The sequence below is a fragment of the Momordica charantia genome (assembly GCF_013281855.1).
Source record: "Momordica charantia cultivar OHB3-1 chromosome 5 unlocalized genomic scaffold, Mcharantia_2.0 BLBB01000005.1, whole genome shotgun sequence".
In the NCBI taxonomy this organism is placed as follows: Eukaryota; Viridiplantae; Streptophyta; class Magnoliopsida; order Cucurbitales; family Cucurbitaceae; genus Momordica; species Momordica charantia.
The window spans coordinates 5,595,752-5,614,292 of NW_028275163.1; the positions used below are offsets into that span (position 1 = coordinate 5,595,752).

General features: G+C 35.7%; 3 protein-coding genes across 8 annotated transcripts; 1 reads left to right on the forward strand and 2 right to left on the reverse strand.

Moving 5' to 3' along the window:
* The first annotated feature begins 5,049 nt into the window (after window positions 1-5,049).
* PDK (pyruvate dehydrogenase kinase) lies at window positions 5,050-8,412 on the forward strand. The gene is made up of 6 exons (XM_088124586.1): window positions 5,050-5,552; window positions 6,522-6,783; window positions 6,979-7,159; window positions 7,369-7,516; window positions 7,604-7,817; window positions 8,247-8,412. Exons 1-6 carry the CDS (start codon window positions 5,304-5,306, stop codon window positions 8,303-8,305), a joined length of 1,113 nt encoding a protein of 370 aa, XP_087980712.1. The 5' UTR covers window positions 5,050-5,303; the 3' UTR covers window positions 8,306-8,412.
* A 2,327-nt stretch (window positions 8,413-10,739) lies between these two features.
* LOC111009208 (hAT dimerization domain-containing protein) lies at window positions 10,740-16,088 on the reverse strand. 6 transcript variants are annotated; one of them, XM_022282210.2, is made up of 8 exons: window positions 15,556-16,088; window positions 15,263-15,329; window positions 13,563-14,943; window positions 12,783-13,469; window positions 12,621-12,704; window positions 12,472-12,547; window positions 11,994-12,310; window positions 10,740-11,168 (listed from the first exon to the last, which is right to left on the reverse strand). In XM_022282210.2, the coding sequence occupies exons 3-8, from the start codon at window positions 14,889-14,891 to the stop codon at window positions 10,956-10,958; spliced, it is 2,706 nt and encodes a 901-aa protein (XP_022137902.1). In that variant the 5' UTR covers window positions 14,892-14,943; window positions 15,263-15,329; window positions 15,556-16,088; the 3' UTR covers window positions 10,740-10,955. The 6 variants fall into 6 exon arrangements, 5 of the variants coding, with proteins under 5 accessions (XP_022137902.1, XP_022137903.1, XP_022137901.1 ...); XM_022282211.2 differs by having other exon boundaries at window positions 15,291-15,371; XM_022282209.2 differs by having other exon boundaries at window positions 15,263-15,371.
* A 365-nt stretch (window positions 16,089-16,453) lies between these two features.
* LOC111009209 (PHD finger family protein) lies at window positions 16,454-17,804 on the reverse strand. The gene has a single exon (XM_022282215.2). The coding sequence runs from the start codon at window positions 17,717-17,719 to the stop codon at window positions 16,766-16,768; it is 954 nt and encodes a 317-aa protein (XP_022137907.1). The 5' UTR covers window positions 17,720-17,804; the 3' UTR covers window positions 16,454-16,765.
* Window positions 17,805-18,541: the final 737 nt, after the last annotated feature.

An 18,541-nucleotide genomic window follows, 5' to 3' on the forward strand; every position in this document is an offset into this window, starting at 1 on the left:
CGGTCTTTTAAGTTTATTGTTTTATTTGGAGTATATTCTTTTTCTATTTAATGCTACATTATGATGGTAATAAAGTTATCACAACTTATTTGAGATATCTTAGTAATGCCAGGAGTCAAGAATAAAGTTATCACAAATTATTTAAGATATCTTAGTGCATTATTTATTTTTGTCATCAATCATTAAAATTTTTTATAAAATGCACGTTTGATCAAGGATATATTTCTTTGGAGTTCTTACGTTTCAACCAAAGTTTATAGTTTAGTGTTTAACATTTAGTAAACAGTTCTAAAAGGTCTCTAAGTCAAACTACCCTTAATGTCACTCACACAATGTTGATGCGAGAATTTGCAAGAACAAGTGTCATTTATTGATGTGTTAATTTTAAATGATGAGTCATTGACTTAAAAAAACAAAAAAAAAAAAGAATAGGAAACAAAAACTATCAAATGTTTGTAAAAAAATAAAAACAAACAAAACAAAAAACAAAAAACCGTCGCCACGGTAGCTAGGGAAAACCTACAAATCTAGTGACCATCGCTGTTGGTGGACCACGTCAACAAATGTCATTTGGACCCTAATGACACTGACAACAATATAATTTGACTTTAGTAACCTTTTATAGCTATTTTATAAAGGTCAAAGATTAAGCTATCACTTTTTAAATAGAAATTTATCTTCAAACTCTAGAAACAAAAATACGTTTTACCCTAAAAGAATTGTTCGCCTCAAAACGTATTATTTGGATGTACTCTTACCTCCAAATACATCAAATAGGCTTTAATGAAAAGAGGAAAGGAAAACCGAAGTAATAATTAAATATGATATCTATTGATGCAATTTTTGGGAGTTGGTCGAACCAAAGGTCGGGGTTAACTGAATCGTACAATTCGAGTGGATTGATCGTCGAGTGATCATGAAGAGGTTGGGTCTAACTTGGAGAAGTCATGACCCGATGGGTTGTGAGCAAGGGAAGGACGAGATCTTGCTATTTGGAAGACTGAGGCGAATGCGACCTGTATAAAAATAAGGTAAGTGGAGGGCCAACGTGGTGCTAGCCTACCACACTCGACGTCAATTTTGTCAAAAAATTAACTCCTACCGACCAACGATCACCTATAATTTTAGGTAGAACAAAAAATTCTCATGCCACCTTGAAGCTTGTCCCCGCACTAGTTCGATTATCTGGTTGATGATGATGTTCCGCTCAAATGAGCTTGTGGCACTAGAGGCTACTTTGGGCCAAGCTTAGAGAGCAGTTGTTTCATTCAAGTGTACGGGTCAAGTTTTAGGGTTGAGGGCGGCTGTTTCCTAGCGTCATAGCGTCAAGATCCTGTAAGTGGTGTTGAGACACTACGATGTGAAGCGTTAATTATCTTGCTTTTCATCGTAGCATTGAGACGCTCTGATGGAACGTCTCAACGGTCATCTGGCTAGATTTCATCATTTGAGCGTTGAAACACTCTGGTGGTGTCTTAACGCTACCCCCTCGGGTCTTCTGGCTCTAAATTATGTTGTGGAGCCTTATCAACTTGTTTGGGGCTATGGCTTTTCACTCTATTTGATCAATTAAATGTCTCGATTCTTCTTGATACCTTATTTTTACAAAATAAAATTTATGCGTGTAAATTTATCATAAAGAAACGAAAACTAACAATTAATTCCATTATAATGATTATAAAATATAGCTCGCACGAACACGCTTCAAAATTAGTTATTCGGACTTCATTGCTCTTCTTCTTCGGCTTATGATATTAATATTCAATTTGCAATGGAAGGAGTAGCTCATATCTATTATAAACTATCTTAGACTCTAATACCATATTAATATTCATAGGGTTCCATCTCAAAATCAATTAACAATGAAATGAGTAGTCTATATCTATTATAAACCATCGTTACATACCTCTTATTTTTAATGTGGGATCCTTAACATATAGTTTCTTTAGTTTTTATTTATTTATTTTGAAAAGGTTGTTTGGCTATTTGGTCGCTGACGATATTCCGCGCTCAGTTTTTATCCTAATAGGAACTATCAGCATCAATAAAGTATATATTTATTGAAGTAATAATGTAATCATAAGATTTTAGAATGCATAACAATTGATTCATGATAAGTTTTAACTTTGTAACGATCTAATTTCTAAATTTAATTAATATGTAACGACCTAGTCTTTATTGAGAGAAATTTCTTTAAGGTAACATGTCGATCTTGAGTTAGTAAGTAATAATTTAGTCATTGTAGTTTAAAAATACATCTAGCTAGTTCTCATGTGTATAGTTTACTGATCTTTATAAGAGAAAACATTTCGTTTCATCTTAATGGAACTCTTTATAATAAAGACTGAATCGTTATTACTTAAATTATAGAGGCTAAATTATTATTACAAATTTTAAACTATAGAAAATTATTCCATGAAGTACAACAACATGCGAAGGTTGAGATTTGAACCCACAATTTTTTGATCGGAGTACATGCAAAGCTATAAGTTTATCACGTCATTATTTAAAAAAAAAAAGTAATGATGAATCCCACATCGTAAATTATCGTTGAGATAAGAAACATTATTTTCATTTCCAAATTTGACAATTAATTAGCATCACAACATTATTCAGTTTAAGAAAGCAACAATTACAACATTATAATTGTGGTCAAATTCATAAGAAATATAAGTTAATAAATAAATAAAATAATAACAAAGTTATAAATGATGGTAGATAAGTTTTGTTAGCCTTGTGTGAAAAATATGCCTTTTTACAAATATATATATATAATTGTAAATATAAAATAAAAAATATTATTTCTGTTCATAGACTTAATAATAATAATTAGTAAAAGCCTGTTTGTTATTTGATTGAGTTATATTTCAAATACTCTATTCTTGCTGTAGCTAACACAACTTCCACTTTTTTATTTATTCATTTATTTTACTTGTTAAAGCAACATTTTGAAGGGAAAAAAAAAGTAGCTTTAGCTTTTTAGATTTAGCTAAAAAATTAAACCTATTTTAAAAAATGTGAAAATTTACCGAATAAATAGTGAGAAAACAAGTATGATTAAAAAAAAATATTTATTTTTAATTTTCTATTTTAAAGAATCATGCTTGTTTTTCACCCTTTCATTAACTCTCTTCCAAACATATTTAATTCTTAACCAAATTTAAAAACACAAAAACTTTTTTTTGTCAGGAATGATAAACTATCCCTTTCTCCAAAGTTTGGCTTATATTTTAAAAGTGTTTACAAAAAATATAAAAAAAATGCTTCTCCGGAGAAAGATCGACTGGTTAGGCGGACCAAAAGACGTAAAGAACGCGGAGCGTGGTCGTATGAAACTGCCATGCATCTTGGCTCCCGAGACTCTCATAGAATTCCAATCATTTCTCCCGCTCCTCAAAAGGTACGTATAAGTAAAAGTAATGTTTCTAAATTTTATTTTTAAATATTAAAAATAAAAAAAATAGTTATCAAATAGGACCGAAATCAAACGATGACACTAAATTACAAATTTCGTCCAAAATTTCGATGGTTGCAGCTAATTAGTTACTAAATTATATATATACAAACGATTATGGCATTCAATTTGAATTGAGATTTTACAAATTTTGTCATTAACATTATTAATTAGATCATCCCTATTAATTAAATGTTAATTAAGTAGCATCAGATGATAAACAAATGATAAAATAAAGTAGACAACTAAACAAAATAGAACATCGGGATATTTGATACATTGTTTAAAAAAGCGGATATTTATTTTTTCAAACTTTCACTTTTTTCACGTAAAAAATTTGTTTCTCAAAACGCCCATCAACAAATATTTTATCCAATAAGCATGTAAATACAAGTATCCAATTCAAGTAATTTTAAATAATTTTTAAATTTGGTTTTATAATTATTGACGTGTGTCGTACATTATGAATAAATTATATTCCTAAAATATTTTTTTATAATATCTTGAGTTTTTTTTTTGTTTTTAGTTAATATTTTAAGTTACAATTGTATTAGATCGGGAAACCGAACATAAATGGAGCATGTGATCGAACCGGCGAAAATCCGACGTAATGTAATTTTGTAGCATTTTTTAATAATTATTTTTTAGGTTACGAAATGGGAATTTATTAATAATTAAGTAAAATAAAATAAAAAGGAGAACGTGAAATTTGTCAAAATGATTCCGCAGCCCATTCCTCCACCCCCAAAGCATTGCAATTGCGTGTCTACAACCTTATCCACCTACCCCACTTCCCCTTATCTTCTGACACGTGTCCTCTTTTTTTCTTTTTAAAGTTAAATTTCAATGTTCTTTTACTTTATATATTTTTTTGTCTCAGGTTTGAGATAGTTTGTCTGGTTCGTGAAGTTTCGAGTAGGTGTCAAATGAACATTTTTGGTCTTTAAATTTGAGAAATAGTTCCAAATGATCCTTAGTTTTTTTACTGTTAATTAATTAATATTAAAATGACATGATAAATTGCAATTAAATTGTTTATTGTTGTTGCTGATGTAGCAAATTATATTAATTAAATGATATATGTGTAAGTGATGGTACTTTCTCACTCCTCTCCTCATCTCTTCTGCTCTCTTTCACCTACCTTTTTTCGGCGACCAACATGTCTTTGCCACCACCATTCGTTATTCATATCGAACATATATCATTTAATTAATATAATTTGTCACATCGACAACTACAGTAAATAATTTAATTTTTTTTCCAGTTAATAATTACCAGAGGAGAGATTGAACCATAAATCTTTAAGATAGTAATAAGTACTACTAAACTACGTTTTTGGTGGATAAAAATTGATAATATGCCAAGTTTAGAAGTAATAAAAAAAACATTCTTTTTCTTATATAAATAGGAAAATGATACGTATTATTTATTTTCTCAAAAAAAAAGGACAATTTCTATTTTTGATGTAAAAACTAATGCAAAAATGAACAAAACTGCCCCAAATTTGATGAAAATTTTCCTTTTTCTTTTTCGTCTTCTTTTTTATTTTTATAAATTATTTATTCATCTTTTTACCTGATCCAGTTCCATTCCATCCATGTACTGTGATGTGGTTAAAATTCCAACCCTAAAAAAGTTTCTCTGAAGAGGGCGTTATTATAGAGAAGGAAAATTCTCTGAATTCAAGCAAATAATCTGAGAGTCGTTAATTTGAAGAGCTCCCTCGATTTCCCGAACCTCGTCTTCTCTGTCTGTTTGTTTGGCCTCGAATTCTTAATCTTGGCTTGCATGCCGGTTCCTTCTTCCATTTCCTTGGTGGGATTTTCGTTCTGGGCTCCCTCTTTGAGCCATGGCGGCTAAGAAACTCTGCGAGACCTTCCCCAAGAGCCTGATCGACGAGGTCCAGAAATGGGGTTGTATGAAACAGACGGGGGTCAGTTTGCGATACATGATGGAGTTCGGGTCGAAGCCGACTGAGAAGAATTTGCTCATTTCTGCCCAGTTTCTTCACAAGGAGCTTCCCATTCGGATTGCCAGAAGAGCTATTGAACTCGAGAATCTTCCCTATGGCCTCTCTGCGAAACCTGCTGTTTTGAAGGTTGGTTTTCACCCCTTTTATCTGCTTTGCATTTCCCTGAATTGGTTGTGTTTTCTTTTCTTTTTTTTTTTTGAAATCTCGAATGTATGAGGAATTTCTGGCAGTGGGCAATTTCGAATATCTTTAATGGATATAATGTTTCTTGTGTCTGGCAGAGAAGGTTTCATCATTTCACTTCATTGGCTTCTGATTGTGGTTTCTGATCATCACTTTTTTCAGCCCCTTTCTCTGTTGGAAATTTACTTGTTTGTTTCAGATTTCCAATTTTGGATCCTAATCTTTTCATGCTGGATTTATTTATTCATTAAGGGCAGTTGGCAAAATTCTGTGCAGTTATTTAATTCTATTCATAGCTATTGTAGAAGATTCCTTTTTGACTTGAACATCCTAAAGTGCTTTTGCTGGTTAACAGTTTTCTGCTGGTGATTGCGTTTTGCTTGCTTTTAAGAGTTCGAATCTTTGTTGTATTTTATATGAAGGCTATATTTAAGACATATTTTGCCTCAGGAAAGTACTTGCATGCATAATGAAATGCTTGGATGTAGTAGGGATTTGTTTGGGAAATCTTTTCAGAAAAGTTTCTGCTGTTTGGAATGAATTTCTGGAACAATGTTTGTTGGCAATTGTTTCTTAAAGTTGTTCTAGAAACTGCCTGTGTTTCAGAAAAATGAAGTTATTAGTCATGTCAAAGTCACATGCTTGTGAATAGTGATCTCAATGTTCTCAATAATATGAACTGTTACAGATTATTTAATCACAATCTTCAAGAACGATTTTGAAATTTGAAAGCAGAAAACTGTTTTTGAAACAGTTTCCCAAACTTGGCCTATTAGTTTCTTATTTGAGTTTCACAGTGCATGTAAAGGCAGGATTCTATCTAAGTAATTTTTAGTACTACCATTTACTTTTGAAGTTGTGTTTCAGTTTTCCAGGGATACTGCGTTTACTTTTTTTTTTTTTTTTCTTTAGGTTCGTGACTGGTACTTGGATTCTTTCCGTGACCTTCGGTCTTTTCCCGAGATAAAGAGTTCAGATGATGAACAAGAGTTCACTCAAATGATAAAGGCAATCAAGGTGAGACATAATAATGTGGTTCCAACGATGGCTTTAGGTGTTCAACAACTGAAGAAAAGCCTGGGTCCAAGCAATATTGGGCATCAAGATCTTCGGGAGATTCATCAGTTTTTGGACCGTTTTTACATGTCAAGAATTGGGATTCGTATGCTCATTGGTTAGTTGAATTTCATGTGCCTTAGTCAGAAGTCCCTGAGTCTCGATCGTTTCTGTCTTCCCCACTTCCTTCTCTATTCTGTCTATGTACTTTTAAGTTCTCTTGAAGTGGGGTATGGGAATATTCAAATCTTACTATTCTTTTATGTTTTTCAAAGGCTTAATACGTCGTTGACAAAATTCGATTGTAACTCAGGGCAGCACGTGGAATTGCACAATCCCAATCCCCCTCCTGACTGTGTAGGATATATACATACAAAAATGTCACCTATGGAGGTAGCACAGAGTGCCAGTGAGGATGCTCGTGCGATCTGTTTACGTGAGTATGGCAGTGCCCCTAATATCAAAATCTATGGAGATCCTAATTTTACATTTCCGTAAGTTCTTCGCTCTGACTCCATGTGTTGCTTACGATAAACGCTTCAGCTTTAAACTTTATTCACTCTGTTCTGAGTGTTTCTGATCTATGCCAATTTCTCTGAGTGTGGGTGACTTGTGGCCTTGTGGCATGCATGATGTTGGGGCAACTGCTCTCTGTTCTGTTCTGGTCTTACATATTCAGTTCTTATATCGTTTACTTTTCCAGTTATGTTCCAACACACTTGCAACTTATGGTCTTTGAGTTGGTTAAGAACTCGTTACGTGCCGTGCAAGAGCGTTTCATGGATTCTGATAAAGTTTATCCTCCTGTTAGAATCATAGTTGCTGATGGAATTGAGGATGTCACCATTAAGGTACTGCTCTTGTGCATTCCCAAAGTTAAGGAACTTCATTTCTCTATGCAGTTTTCAAATAAGTGTGCCTTCTACTGACTTCGCTAGGTATCCGATGAGGGCGGTGGCATACCCCGAAGCGGCCTCCCCAAAATTTTCACTTACCTTTACACCACTGCCAGAAACCCGCTGGATGAACATCCGGATTTGGGTACAGCAGATTTGGTGACAATGGCTGGATATGGCTATGGCCTTCCAATAAGCCGTCTGTATGCTCGCTATTTTGGTGGGGATCTGCAAGTGATCTCCATGGAAGGATATGGTAAGTACATTCTGATTGTTTTAGTCATGTGAGTAGTAGTTTCCAAAATATTACTTTTAGTCATGTCGTCGTTTTTCGGTTCCTTCATTGATTGGTCTTTCCTCCCCAATTAGTATCTGTTGAAATCGAATCATGTACAGTTCTCACATCCATATCACTGATTGTCATTCATTCTACTTATTTGCATAATTAAATTGCCTTTGGTAGTTGGGGACGGGGACAGAGACAGGACGTTTTACTTTCTTTTAGACTCCATCAATTGCAGAGTTGATGGGAAGTATATCCACGAGTCTATGGTAGTAGTAGCTCAGCCGAATTCAAATGATAATTGTTGCCAACGTCTTGCTTCTCTGTGCAAATTCACGGTTGATCAATATGCTTGTTTTTTCGGGCCGATAACTAATGTTGTTATTGAACTACTGTAAACAGGAACAGATGCATATCTTCACCTGTCTCGTCTGGGGGATTCACAAGAGCCTCTGCCGTGAGGAGAAAGAGGAATCGTATTCCCATAGAGCATTTGGTATTGAATTTGATCCAATTGTAATAATTAACTTGGAATTTAGTAATTGCATTCCCTTTCCCTTTCCCTGTATATTCTGCCTTTGTTTTATACCAAAAAAGCAAAAAAAAAAAAAAAAAAAAAAAAAGGAAAAAGAAATCTGCAGCTCTTTTAGAGTTTAGAACTATAGCATGGTAGGGAGGTTAAAAAAACTCATGACTCGAAAAAATCGATCTATCCAAATCCAATCCACACGACTTGAATTGAGTTGGATTTAAATAAATGAAAACGCTATGGATTAAGTTGGTTCAACCAGATATCTCAAGTGATTAAGACACATATCTCTGGTCAAAAGGTCATGAGTTCAAACCTCCACCACATGTTGTAGTTAAACAAAAAAAAAAAGTTGGTTCAACTGTTTATCCAGATTAAGTTGCTTATTAATTTTTAAATTACTATAAAACTATATAGGGTTGTATTTATTTATTTTTATTTCATTTAATAATTCTTTTATTTATTCTACAGCTTTGAAAACCAATTTTTTAAGTTTTTGGAGAGTAAAGTTTTACCATATAAATAGACATTTGATTTTTGATTTAATATTAGAAAATATGTAAATAAATGTTTCGATGTTAGTATTTACTTTTTTTCTACCATATTACTTTTTTCATAATATTTAATAATGGTATGGCTGTTTGCGTTAAATAAATTAGTAACAACCTTAAGGTCAGTTCAGCAAGGTCAAAATAAGAAATAAAAGTCAAGTAAAAACATTAACGAAGTCTATTTTAAAATAATTTATCTTGAAGTATTTGTAAGTCCTATGTTTACATCAATTTCAATCCTACATTTTTAGTTCTAATTTTAGTAAAGTTGCTATGGCGTCAACATCTAGTCAGTCACATCACCATCTTAATCTTCTATTACATTTAGCACACAAATTTGAAACACGACAAAGTTTTCATAATCACAAAACTAACCGACAACTTATAAATAATCTATTTAATTATTAAACTTCTTAATAAATGATTTGTAAGATCCTCCCATATTATTAATTATTGCATTTTTTTACCATACAACAGGTTGGGTGGCCACTGAATTATATTCAGGTTGACATTATCTATCGTATTATATCATATTAAATTCATTTCTAGTTGAAAACGGTTATGAAATGTTCGAATCACTCATTATGTTAAAAAAATGGCATTTGGCTTCCTATTCCCAAGTCTACTCTACGTTTGAAGGAGTTTTCAAACTCGAGTGTAATTGGAGAGATCAAGTCAGTCTACTCTATCTATGTTTGGAGGAGTTTTCGAAATCAAGAGTGTAATTGGAGAAACCAACGGACTTGATAGATAACTCACCATGAAAATCCCCACTCAAAAAAACCTGCATAGCCAACATCTCCACTCCAAATCAAGAGATCTATACTAGCAAAAAGGACTAAGTAAAGTCGAAACTTTACGAAGCAAGACGATGAAGCAAAACTATCATATAGACAGTAGCTTCACACCCTTGTAAATTTAGACTTCTAAAACCGTCTACTTAAACCTAAACAACGACGCCCATTGACATGTGAGGATAAGAAACTTTGATTCAATCAATGAGGTGGTTTTGTGGTCCAAGGGGACCATTATTTAGTTATGAGGAAGTTGCCAAGTTGGGCATAGATACGTGTATTGTAAGGTAGCTGTAAAGTGAATACAACAGAACCTCGGGAGACTCGTTGATTTGTCTTGTTTTTTTTTTTTCTTGAAATAAGAGAATATAACATGAAATCTAAAAAATAAAATAATGTATTCATGAAAACATGTTTCAAAACCAAGTTTAAATACTATACTCGTCCATTTACTTTGATTTTAGTTTATCATTGTACTTTTAAACGGTCGACTTTGGTCTCTGTAATTTAAAATCACGACCAATTGGTTTCTATTTGTGAAATCTTAACACAAATTTATATACAGTGAAACCTCTTTAATAAAAATGTTCGGGTATATTTCAAGGAATTTAGAGAGTGAAGTGTTATGATCGACTGAAATGAAACAAAAATCAAAATGACCACTCTTTTAAAGTATAGAGACCAAAGTAGACGTTTTGAGAGTACAGAGACTAAAATGAACAAAAGTTGAAGTATAAGAACCAAAATGAACATTTTGGAATTACATGGACCAAAATGAAACAAAGTCGAAATAACATGGACCAAAATAGTATTTAAACTTTCAATAAGAAACATTCACTTTTACCGTTTGATACCTTAAAAGTTACTTTTGAGATCTAACTAATTTCAAAAATAAAACAACCTATTTGAAAAAGATATTATCTTATCTCAAGACAAACCACATCAGCAAATTAACCCTATTCTAAGCATTACTTTTAAGACAAATCAGAATCTAGCCTACTCAAAGTCAGAACAAAAGGAATTGGAGAACTAATAACTTTGAACAATTTTCTGTCTGGATTTCATAAAAGGTAGGAACCTTTTATAATTGTACAAGCACCCATTACAGGGTTGTAGATAGCAGAGGCAAAAAGATTTTAAGCCACAAATCACTTAGAGCCAGGCAATGGCTGGTGAACTCAACTCATTTTTCATTTCAATAAACTGATACAGTGTCAGGTTAAGTTGCATACCTGTATTAGTCACTTAGCTCGTCATCGTAGAACTTAACATCAGCATCATTGTCGGTCGACGCGCCTCCATTGGCAGGATTGACATCCAAAGTTTCTACATCAGTCAAACTAACAAGTTGAAGACAACCCTTCCGGCCCTCCTCCGAAGTCCCGTCCTCGTAATCAATCAAATCATTCTCATACGCATCCAGTGGCTCCATTCCAGGACAAAGGATTTCCTGAGATAATTAAGTATGAGTTTTCAACTACAGAATGATGTCAGAAGCCATGTAAAAATGACAATTGAATAGGAATTTTGTATCACAGGCTGGCTATGCAATGCATTACGGATCGCGTTTACCGTGAGAACCCCGAGACAGTCTTATGAAGCAAGGGCAACTGCACGGGCAAGACAAGCTGCTTTGATGAAAACTTAATGAATAGAATGAGTCCATCGACGGCAAGATTTGCAGCATACTAGCTACAATAGAATGAGTTCATCCCACTCCCACTCCCACTCCAATATTATGTTTTGATGTTAGATCTTTTGTGACTCACTCATCTATTCTAGAATCTCTTCCCCAAATTTCTTTTTTTTATGCGTTGAGCTACATATCTTGGCTCCATCTCCAGGAAGATTCTGACCAAAGTTTAGTTTAGATGTTAAATTGATCTGCTTTGAATTTCATACTAATGATTTTGAGATCTAAAACTTCTCCAAAAGGGCAGTCCTATCGGTAAAGGCTATGGGTGTTTGGAGATACCCTCCCAATTAAACCCCAATTAGAGAACTTAATAATTCAAAACCCTGTTTGTCTCCTAGAATTAATCTGGGTGGGCGAAGCCTCCTTTGGAATTTACGGGATGGGCCATGAGCGAGACTGTTGTTAACCCCCAGTTCCGGTTTTCCATAAACAAAATCTGACATTTGAAAGACATAAGACATGTCATCCACTACATGTTAGTTTGTGGACTACAGTCCATTGGAACAAGTAAGAGATCACTTATTATTGCTCGCATATTATGAAATTTCTTTGCAGGTAAAGACAGTATGACTCGCATACCTCATCTTCCTGCATGCCTTGTTTCTGGGGTTCCACAATCCACTCATCCAGTAAATGTTCCGTAAGAATATGATCAAGAGAAATAGAGTCACTGGATCGCTTTCTTTGTTGGCGTTCTCTAAGTCGCAGGTTGTAGTGAACATACAACATATCAGCCATTCTCCTCTGAGACAAACCATTGTGCCTTTGACTGCGTTCCTTATCGAATGGGCTCCAGTTGTGCTCACAACACAAAGATGAACATGTCTGACTCAGTATGCGAACAGCTATTTGTTGCAGCTCTAAGCAACTTATTCCATGCTGTTGCCACCATGCAGCTATTTAAACAAGCAAAAATGAAACTGATGAGTGATGACTGACTATAATTCAACAATATTATAATTATTGCACAACAGAAAAGTTCTCTTACAATGCTCATGGAGTGCAAATTTATCAATAACATAGGATATTAAATACAGAAGGATAATCCGACTATTACCTGGATCAAGCTCTGTTCTTGTACTAATGGCCAACTCAGTTCCAAAATCAGACTTCGCTGAATTATAGTCAGAAATCTGGGACATCCAACATCAAAGCAGTGAAGATAATAAACAAAAGAAAATATAATAGACAGGCTCCATCCATTACCTGTAAAGATGCAGAAATTCTTCTGGAATTGTCGGACTCTAGCCGAACTATGCATTCATTAAGTCCACGAACCACCTCCGAATGCTGCATAAACAAAGGAAATGTAACTGAGAAAAGAGAGCGTCATGAATTTGCATCCCCAACAAAGAGTTACATGCATACCGCCACAAAATCAGGACGATATCTGTATGATGGGTTTAAGAAATAAGCAGCCATATGTAAAGGGTGGCAAAACAAAGAATTCCAGTTGTTGTCTATCACATTCCAGAATGGTCCATATTTCCTGGCATCATCATCATGAATGGATTTTATAGCAAACTTGGCTCTGTACATGTCATTATATATAGATGACATTGACAAGCTCTGAACACAATCAACCTTTTGAAGAACTTGCAATACTGGTTCCACAGATTTACAAACATATTGCACCTTCTTCCAAAATGAAGCATTTAATACAATCATCTCTACTTCTTTTCCCTCACCAGATTTAGAAAACCTACAAGAAGTCCACTCATTGGAGATAAACATTCTCCGTAGACTAGCTCTGTGGTCCAGCAAGCACTGCAAAGTAGCAAAACTTGAGGCATTCTGAGTAACTGCGGGTCTCAGAAGTTCCATCCCCTGGGTATATTCGTTCTTCATGACATTTAACAACCAGTTCCGATTGTAAATAAACTTGGTAACTTTTTGGCACTTCTCCATGCAATCTTCCACAGATCTCAATTTCAAAAAATCTTCAAGCATGTGATCAATACAATACGTCGCACATGGAGTCCAGAATAAATGTCTTCTCTTCTCCTCGAGCATTTTGCCAGCAGCTTTATAACTGGGAGTATTCTCAGTAATTACCTGAGAAAATAATGGAGAAACAAAAAACAATTAGTTGCAAGGACACGGTAATTAAGGTTAGAAACTAGTAGATAATTGGAGCAAAGAAACTACCTGCACCACATTTTCCCCTCCATTTTCATCTACCACTCCGTCAAGCACCCTACAAAAGTTTGAAGGGTCTTCTACTATATCAGTGGCGTCGATTGAAGAGACAAAGTAAACACCACGGGGACAAGAAACCAAAAAGTTCATAGATGTCCTACCATCTGAATCCTTCCAGCTGTCTACCAGTAAAGAACAACCAGTAATTGCCCAGGAGGCCTTCAACTCAACCAGGTAATTCTTAATGGTTGCAATTTCCTCCTGTAAAAACCGACCAGAAATCAGTTGACATGAAGGGCCAACCAAGCCTGGTCCATATTGACCAACTGTCTCCAACATCTTGTGAAAGTAAACAGAATTTGCAGATTGAAAAGGAATTCCTGCATAGCAAAAGAATTTGCAAATTGCAGACATCACTTCTTTGCGTGACCTCCTATTGGCCCCTCTTTTAACTAATGCTTGTTTGTGCACCTGTTCAGTTTGTCTTTTGGTGGTTTTCAGAAAAACAGAATCTAACCTAGATCTTTTAACCGATGGTTCAGATCCACCACCAGGGGACATTCCCCTGAAAGTACTTCTCAAATCTTTGCTCGGTCTTTTGTCACCGTCGATCAATCTTTCTTTGCTAATATGATGCAGGGATTCCTCTTTTTCATCTTCTTCATCTTCATTATCTGATTGCATAAAATACGCTGATATTTCGTTGGCATCAGTATGTCCATGTCTCCTCCCAGTACGATGCCATTTCATATTCTCTTTGATCTTTAGATACACTTCATCTGGAGCATGTTTACAAGGAGCTACCTCTCCAGGAATTCTGGCTAGGTGTTGCTTAAACCTATTTATACCTCCACTAACTATCTTTTCACAATAGTTGCATTTTACCTTCTTCTTCCTTTCATCTTGAGCCACACCATGTTCCCACCCAGGGTCAACATATCTTAGTGACCTTAGAGTAGTCATGTTAGCAGCAATATTCCTGCTTCCCATTAGTTGCCTTCCTCTACTTCTATAAGCAACATGTAAACCATCTTCTTCGTCATCATTGGAATGGAAGTTCAAATATGATTGTTCGTCATCTTCAGATTGTCTCGGTTTCTTATTGGAACGACAACCTTCCAGGTTCTCTCTCATTCTCAGATATACTTCCTCTGGAGCCTTGTCACAGTAAGTAACTTCCCCTGAAACTCGTGCTAAATGTTGCTTCAATCTATATATGCCACCACTAACTATTTTCCCGCAGTAGTTGCATTTAACCTTCTTCTTCTTTTCATCCTGAGCAACTCCATGCTCCCAGCCTGGATCAACAAATCCAGAGGAGCGAATTGGGGCCATCATCGATACACCACTATGGTAAATTCCACTGGTCTTCTTGATCAATCTAACTGAGCTGAAGTATAATTGGCATCAGTTTAAATATCCATCAGTACATCGTTCAAGGATCGTGCCAGAAAAGCATAACCACCAGTAAACTCTAATGACAGTGTGATTTCAGTGGCTGATTAATCAATCAGAAGATACCTAAAATATACAATGAAGAGCATTTATGTTGACACCAATTAGACTATTCTATCCTGATTCCCTTTCGTGATGTCTATCACTGCTTGATTTTTACCAATAGATTATGGGATTTTCTTATTTAAATAGAGAAATATGAAAATCAAGATTGTGGAGAGAAAAGTAATTCTTCATAAGCAAGAAGTTTGAACCTTAGCGGAATTGTAAACGCAGTTAAACCTGAGATGAGTTAAGCATTTATCGACTCGGGCATCCTTCCTAAGCACCACATAAAATGTTGATGCTATCAGCAGAGAGAGACTAAAGTTCATCGAAATCAACGAAGATAAGCATGTAAGTGATAGTTGAAGGAAAGAACCAAACAGGTCATGATCACTCAAAACAGTTTGGACTTTCGGCAAACAGATGAGTCACAGAACACAAAAACTGGAAAGAATCATATGAAACTAAGTTATTACTTGTAAGGATAAACAAAGAACCGTACAAGCTTCAATATCTTGAATGTGGGATTTTCAAGGCCTTTCAGAATCTTTCCGGTCGCTTCACCGGCATTCTCATATTGGCGACGCTCATAATCTTTCTTTACTTTCTGAGAATTAAAAGAGGGGTTCGATTCTTGGCTTAAAGGGCGCGAAGAGAGGGAAGAGAGGGGAGGGAGAGAGAGAGAGAGAGAGAGAAGAGGAGTTTGAAGAAGGGCTGGTGGGATCGCTGGTGGAATCGTGAGTCGCGAGTGAAATATCTGGGTGAAATGGGTTCAACTCGACTCGTTCTGTTCTAGGGTTCCTGATCGTAATTGACTCTTTTTTTTTCTTTTTTCATTTATTTTGGGGATGAAATAAATAAAAGAAGGGGAAAAAACCCCATTAATTAAAAGTAACGTTCTTTTTTGGTTGTCAAGGAAAAAAGGGTTCTTTTTTGGACCCAGAGAAAATAATAATGGACAGGGAAATGCAGTGAGTTAACTCGGTTAATTGGCAGCGAGCCGAGCGAGCGGACTCGGCCGTATCGTCTGAACCAAAACGAAGCGAAATGATAACTCAGAAAGAGACAGAAGACCTGATTTCGTTTGTTGAAATAAATACTCGAGAACATTGCAATGGCAGCCTTTTTCGACAGAATTTCACAGAGACGACGAAGACTGAAAAAATGGTCAATTTTAAGAGCCAAAAACCTGCACCACTGGCCGCCGTCGCCGTCGCTGTCACCGTCTTGATGTGCCCACCGCTCCGCCAATGGCAATTCTAGTAGCTCAAAAGGCGGCAATAATGGAGTCCACTCGCCCATACAACCATGAGATGCTTGCTAAACTGAGAACCATATATAGAGCAACTCAACTCAAGAAAGACAAATCATAAACAAAAATGATAAATAAAGAATTGGGATGAATAGGAGTAGAACAATCTGTCCCATTCTCAATAGAATTTCAATATGAGGAGAAACTCCCAAAGAATGGTTCTCAAGAACAATGTTGAAATTTACATAGAAGTCCATTCTACTGATCTTTCTTAGCATTCATTGATATAGAAAGATCATCGGTACATTGATCCAGAAGCTTCCATGGATGGTTAATTGTACCTCCGCGCTCTGCATTCTACTGATCTTTGAAATACCCTATGGAATGAAACAGTCGAAAAAGATTACTCTCTACAGTTAGTTTCCTTCTTGAGTTGCCTTCGTCAAAATCGATTGGCCGCCTACTGACTCTGATTCCACTTCTTCCGCTCGAGAATGGCTGTTACCTCCTTGTCCTGTAGCTTGGATTCTTCCACCGTCCTCTCACCTGCAACAGCATCTCCATTATTACTCTTCACGCATCCGTTTCTGTCCTCCTCCTGTAGCACGAGAAAAGCTAGTCGCTCCAATGCGAGAGTAGCCTGCTTCTTGGCAAATGCAGCATTCTTGATCTTCGTCTCCGCCGCAGCCCTAGCGTCAGCCGCCGCTCTCCGCATAGATTGAGCAGCGACACGAGCGGCAGCGACGATCGCCCTAGCCGATTTACAATCAACGACTCTGTTGTCAGCCAGAACAGCGGCCGAGCCGGACTGGGAGAGGGCGGCGGAGTGGAAACCGTCGAAGAAGGTAAAACGAGGATCAGAGCAGTGAGAGCACAAGAAGGTAGAAGAAAAATGGACGGAAACGCAGGAGAAGTGGGAGATTGAAGGGCATCTGAAGCACATAACTCGCTGGTGAGAGGGCGGGGGAGAGGAATCGTCGTAAACATCGAAGCAAACGGGGCAGAAACCGGAGAGATTGTTCTTGAGAACGCAATTGGTGCAGAGACGGCGGAAGGAGGCTTTGAGACGGACGTGGTGGAGGATCCAGCAGTGGGATTGAGAGGTGCCGCATTCTTGGCAGTGAGAATTGGGGTGAAGAAGAAGGTTTCTGTGCGGCCGATTCATCGGAGGAGGAGGAGGAGCATTCGCCGGAGGAGCAGAAACCCTAGAATGGAATCGGAGCCGGAGAGAGAATCCGATCGACGTGAAGGAGGAGAGAGAGAGAGAGAATTTTGGGAAAGGAGAGGAGAGAGAAACTTGAAAATGAAATTTGAAAATGGTGAGCGAGGCGACGAGAAGAAATCGTCGACAAGTTTGGCTCTTCGGGTTTGAATTTTGAACTGCAGAATTCTGCAATCTGCACAGTGCACACATTATAAATAAATAACGTTTTTTAGTTTTAAGTTAATTTTCCGGTGAAATTACAATTTTAGTCCCACGATTCCATTTTAAATGTTAATATGGTACCCATATTAGATTTTAAGAAACACATTTCGTGGTTGTTTTTAACTTTTGGGGAATGATTTATAGTGAAAAAAAAAATTTAGTAAAATTGATTTTCTAAAATCATTAGTGATACTTTTAAAATAAATTTAAAATGATTTTAAATTTTATGATTTTCTAATTTGTCAAACATGATAAATGGAAAAGAGAAATTGGTGCTTATCTACCTAGGGATTTAATTCATGTATTTTTAGATTTGTAATAATTTAAAATTTTTTATTTAAAATTTGTATGATTTAGATTCTAATATGAAAAAAGTTGTTAAGGTGTAATATCATTGTATAGAACCAGAAATTTTTTACAACAGTTCCCATTAACAAAACTTTGCATACTTACAAATTTTTAAATTATAGAAGATTAAATTGTCTAAACTAAATTATTTATTACTAGTGCAAAACAATGCACTAACGGTTGTCAAACTCGTTCACTTTGACACAATTTAATTGCTTCACAACGTAGAAGTTTGAATTTTCATCTCTACCTTTAATTTGAACTAAAAAAACCAGTTATTTGAAGACGTGTTCGGAAAAAAAAAATTCAATCCCAGCTAAATTAAAGCTAGAGCCAAATCTAAATCAGCCAGCTTAAAAACTAAAAGAGCAAATAAAATCGTTTAGATTAAATTAAATTCATTTTGAACCACCAATTTTAATTGAAAATTTTTACCATTGCTTATAGCTTGGTTCAAAGTTA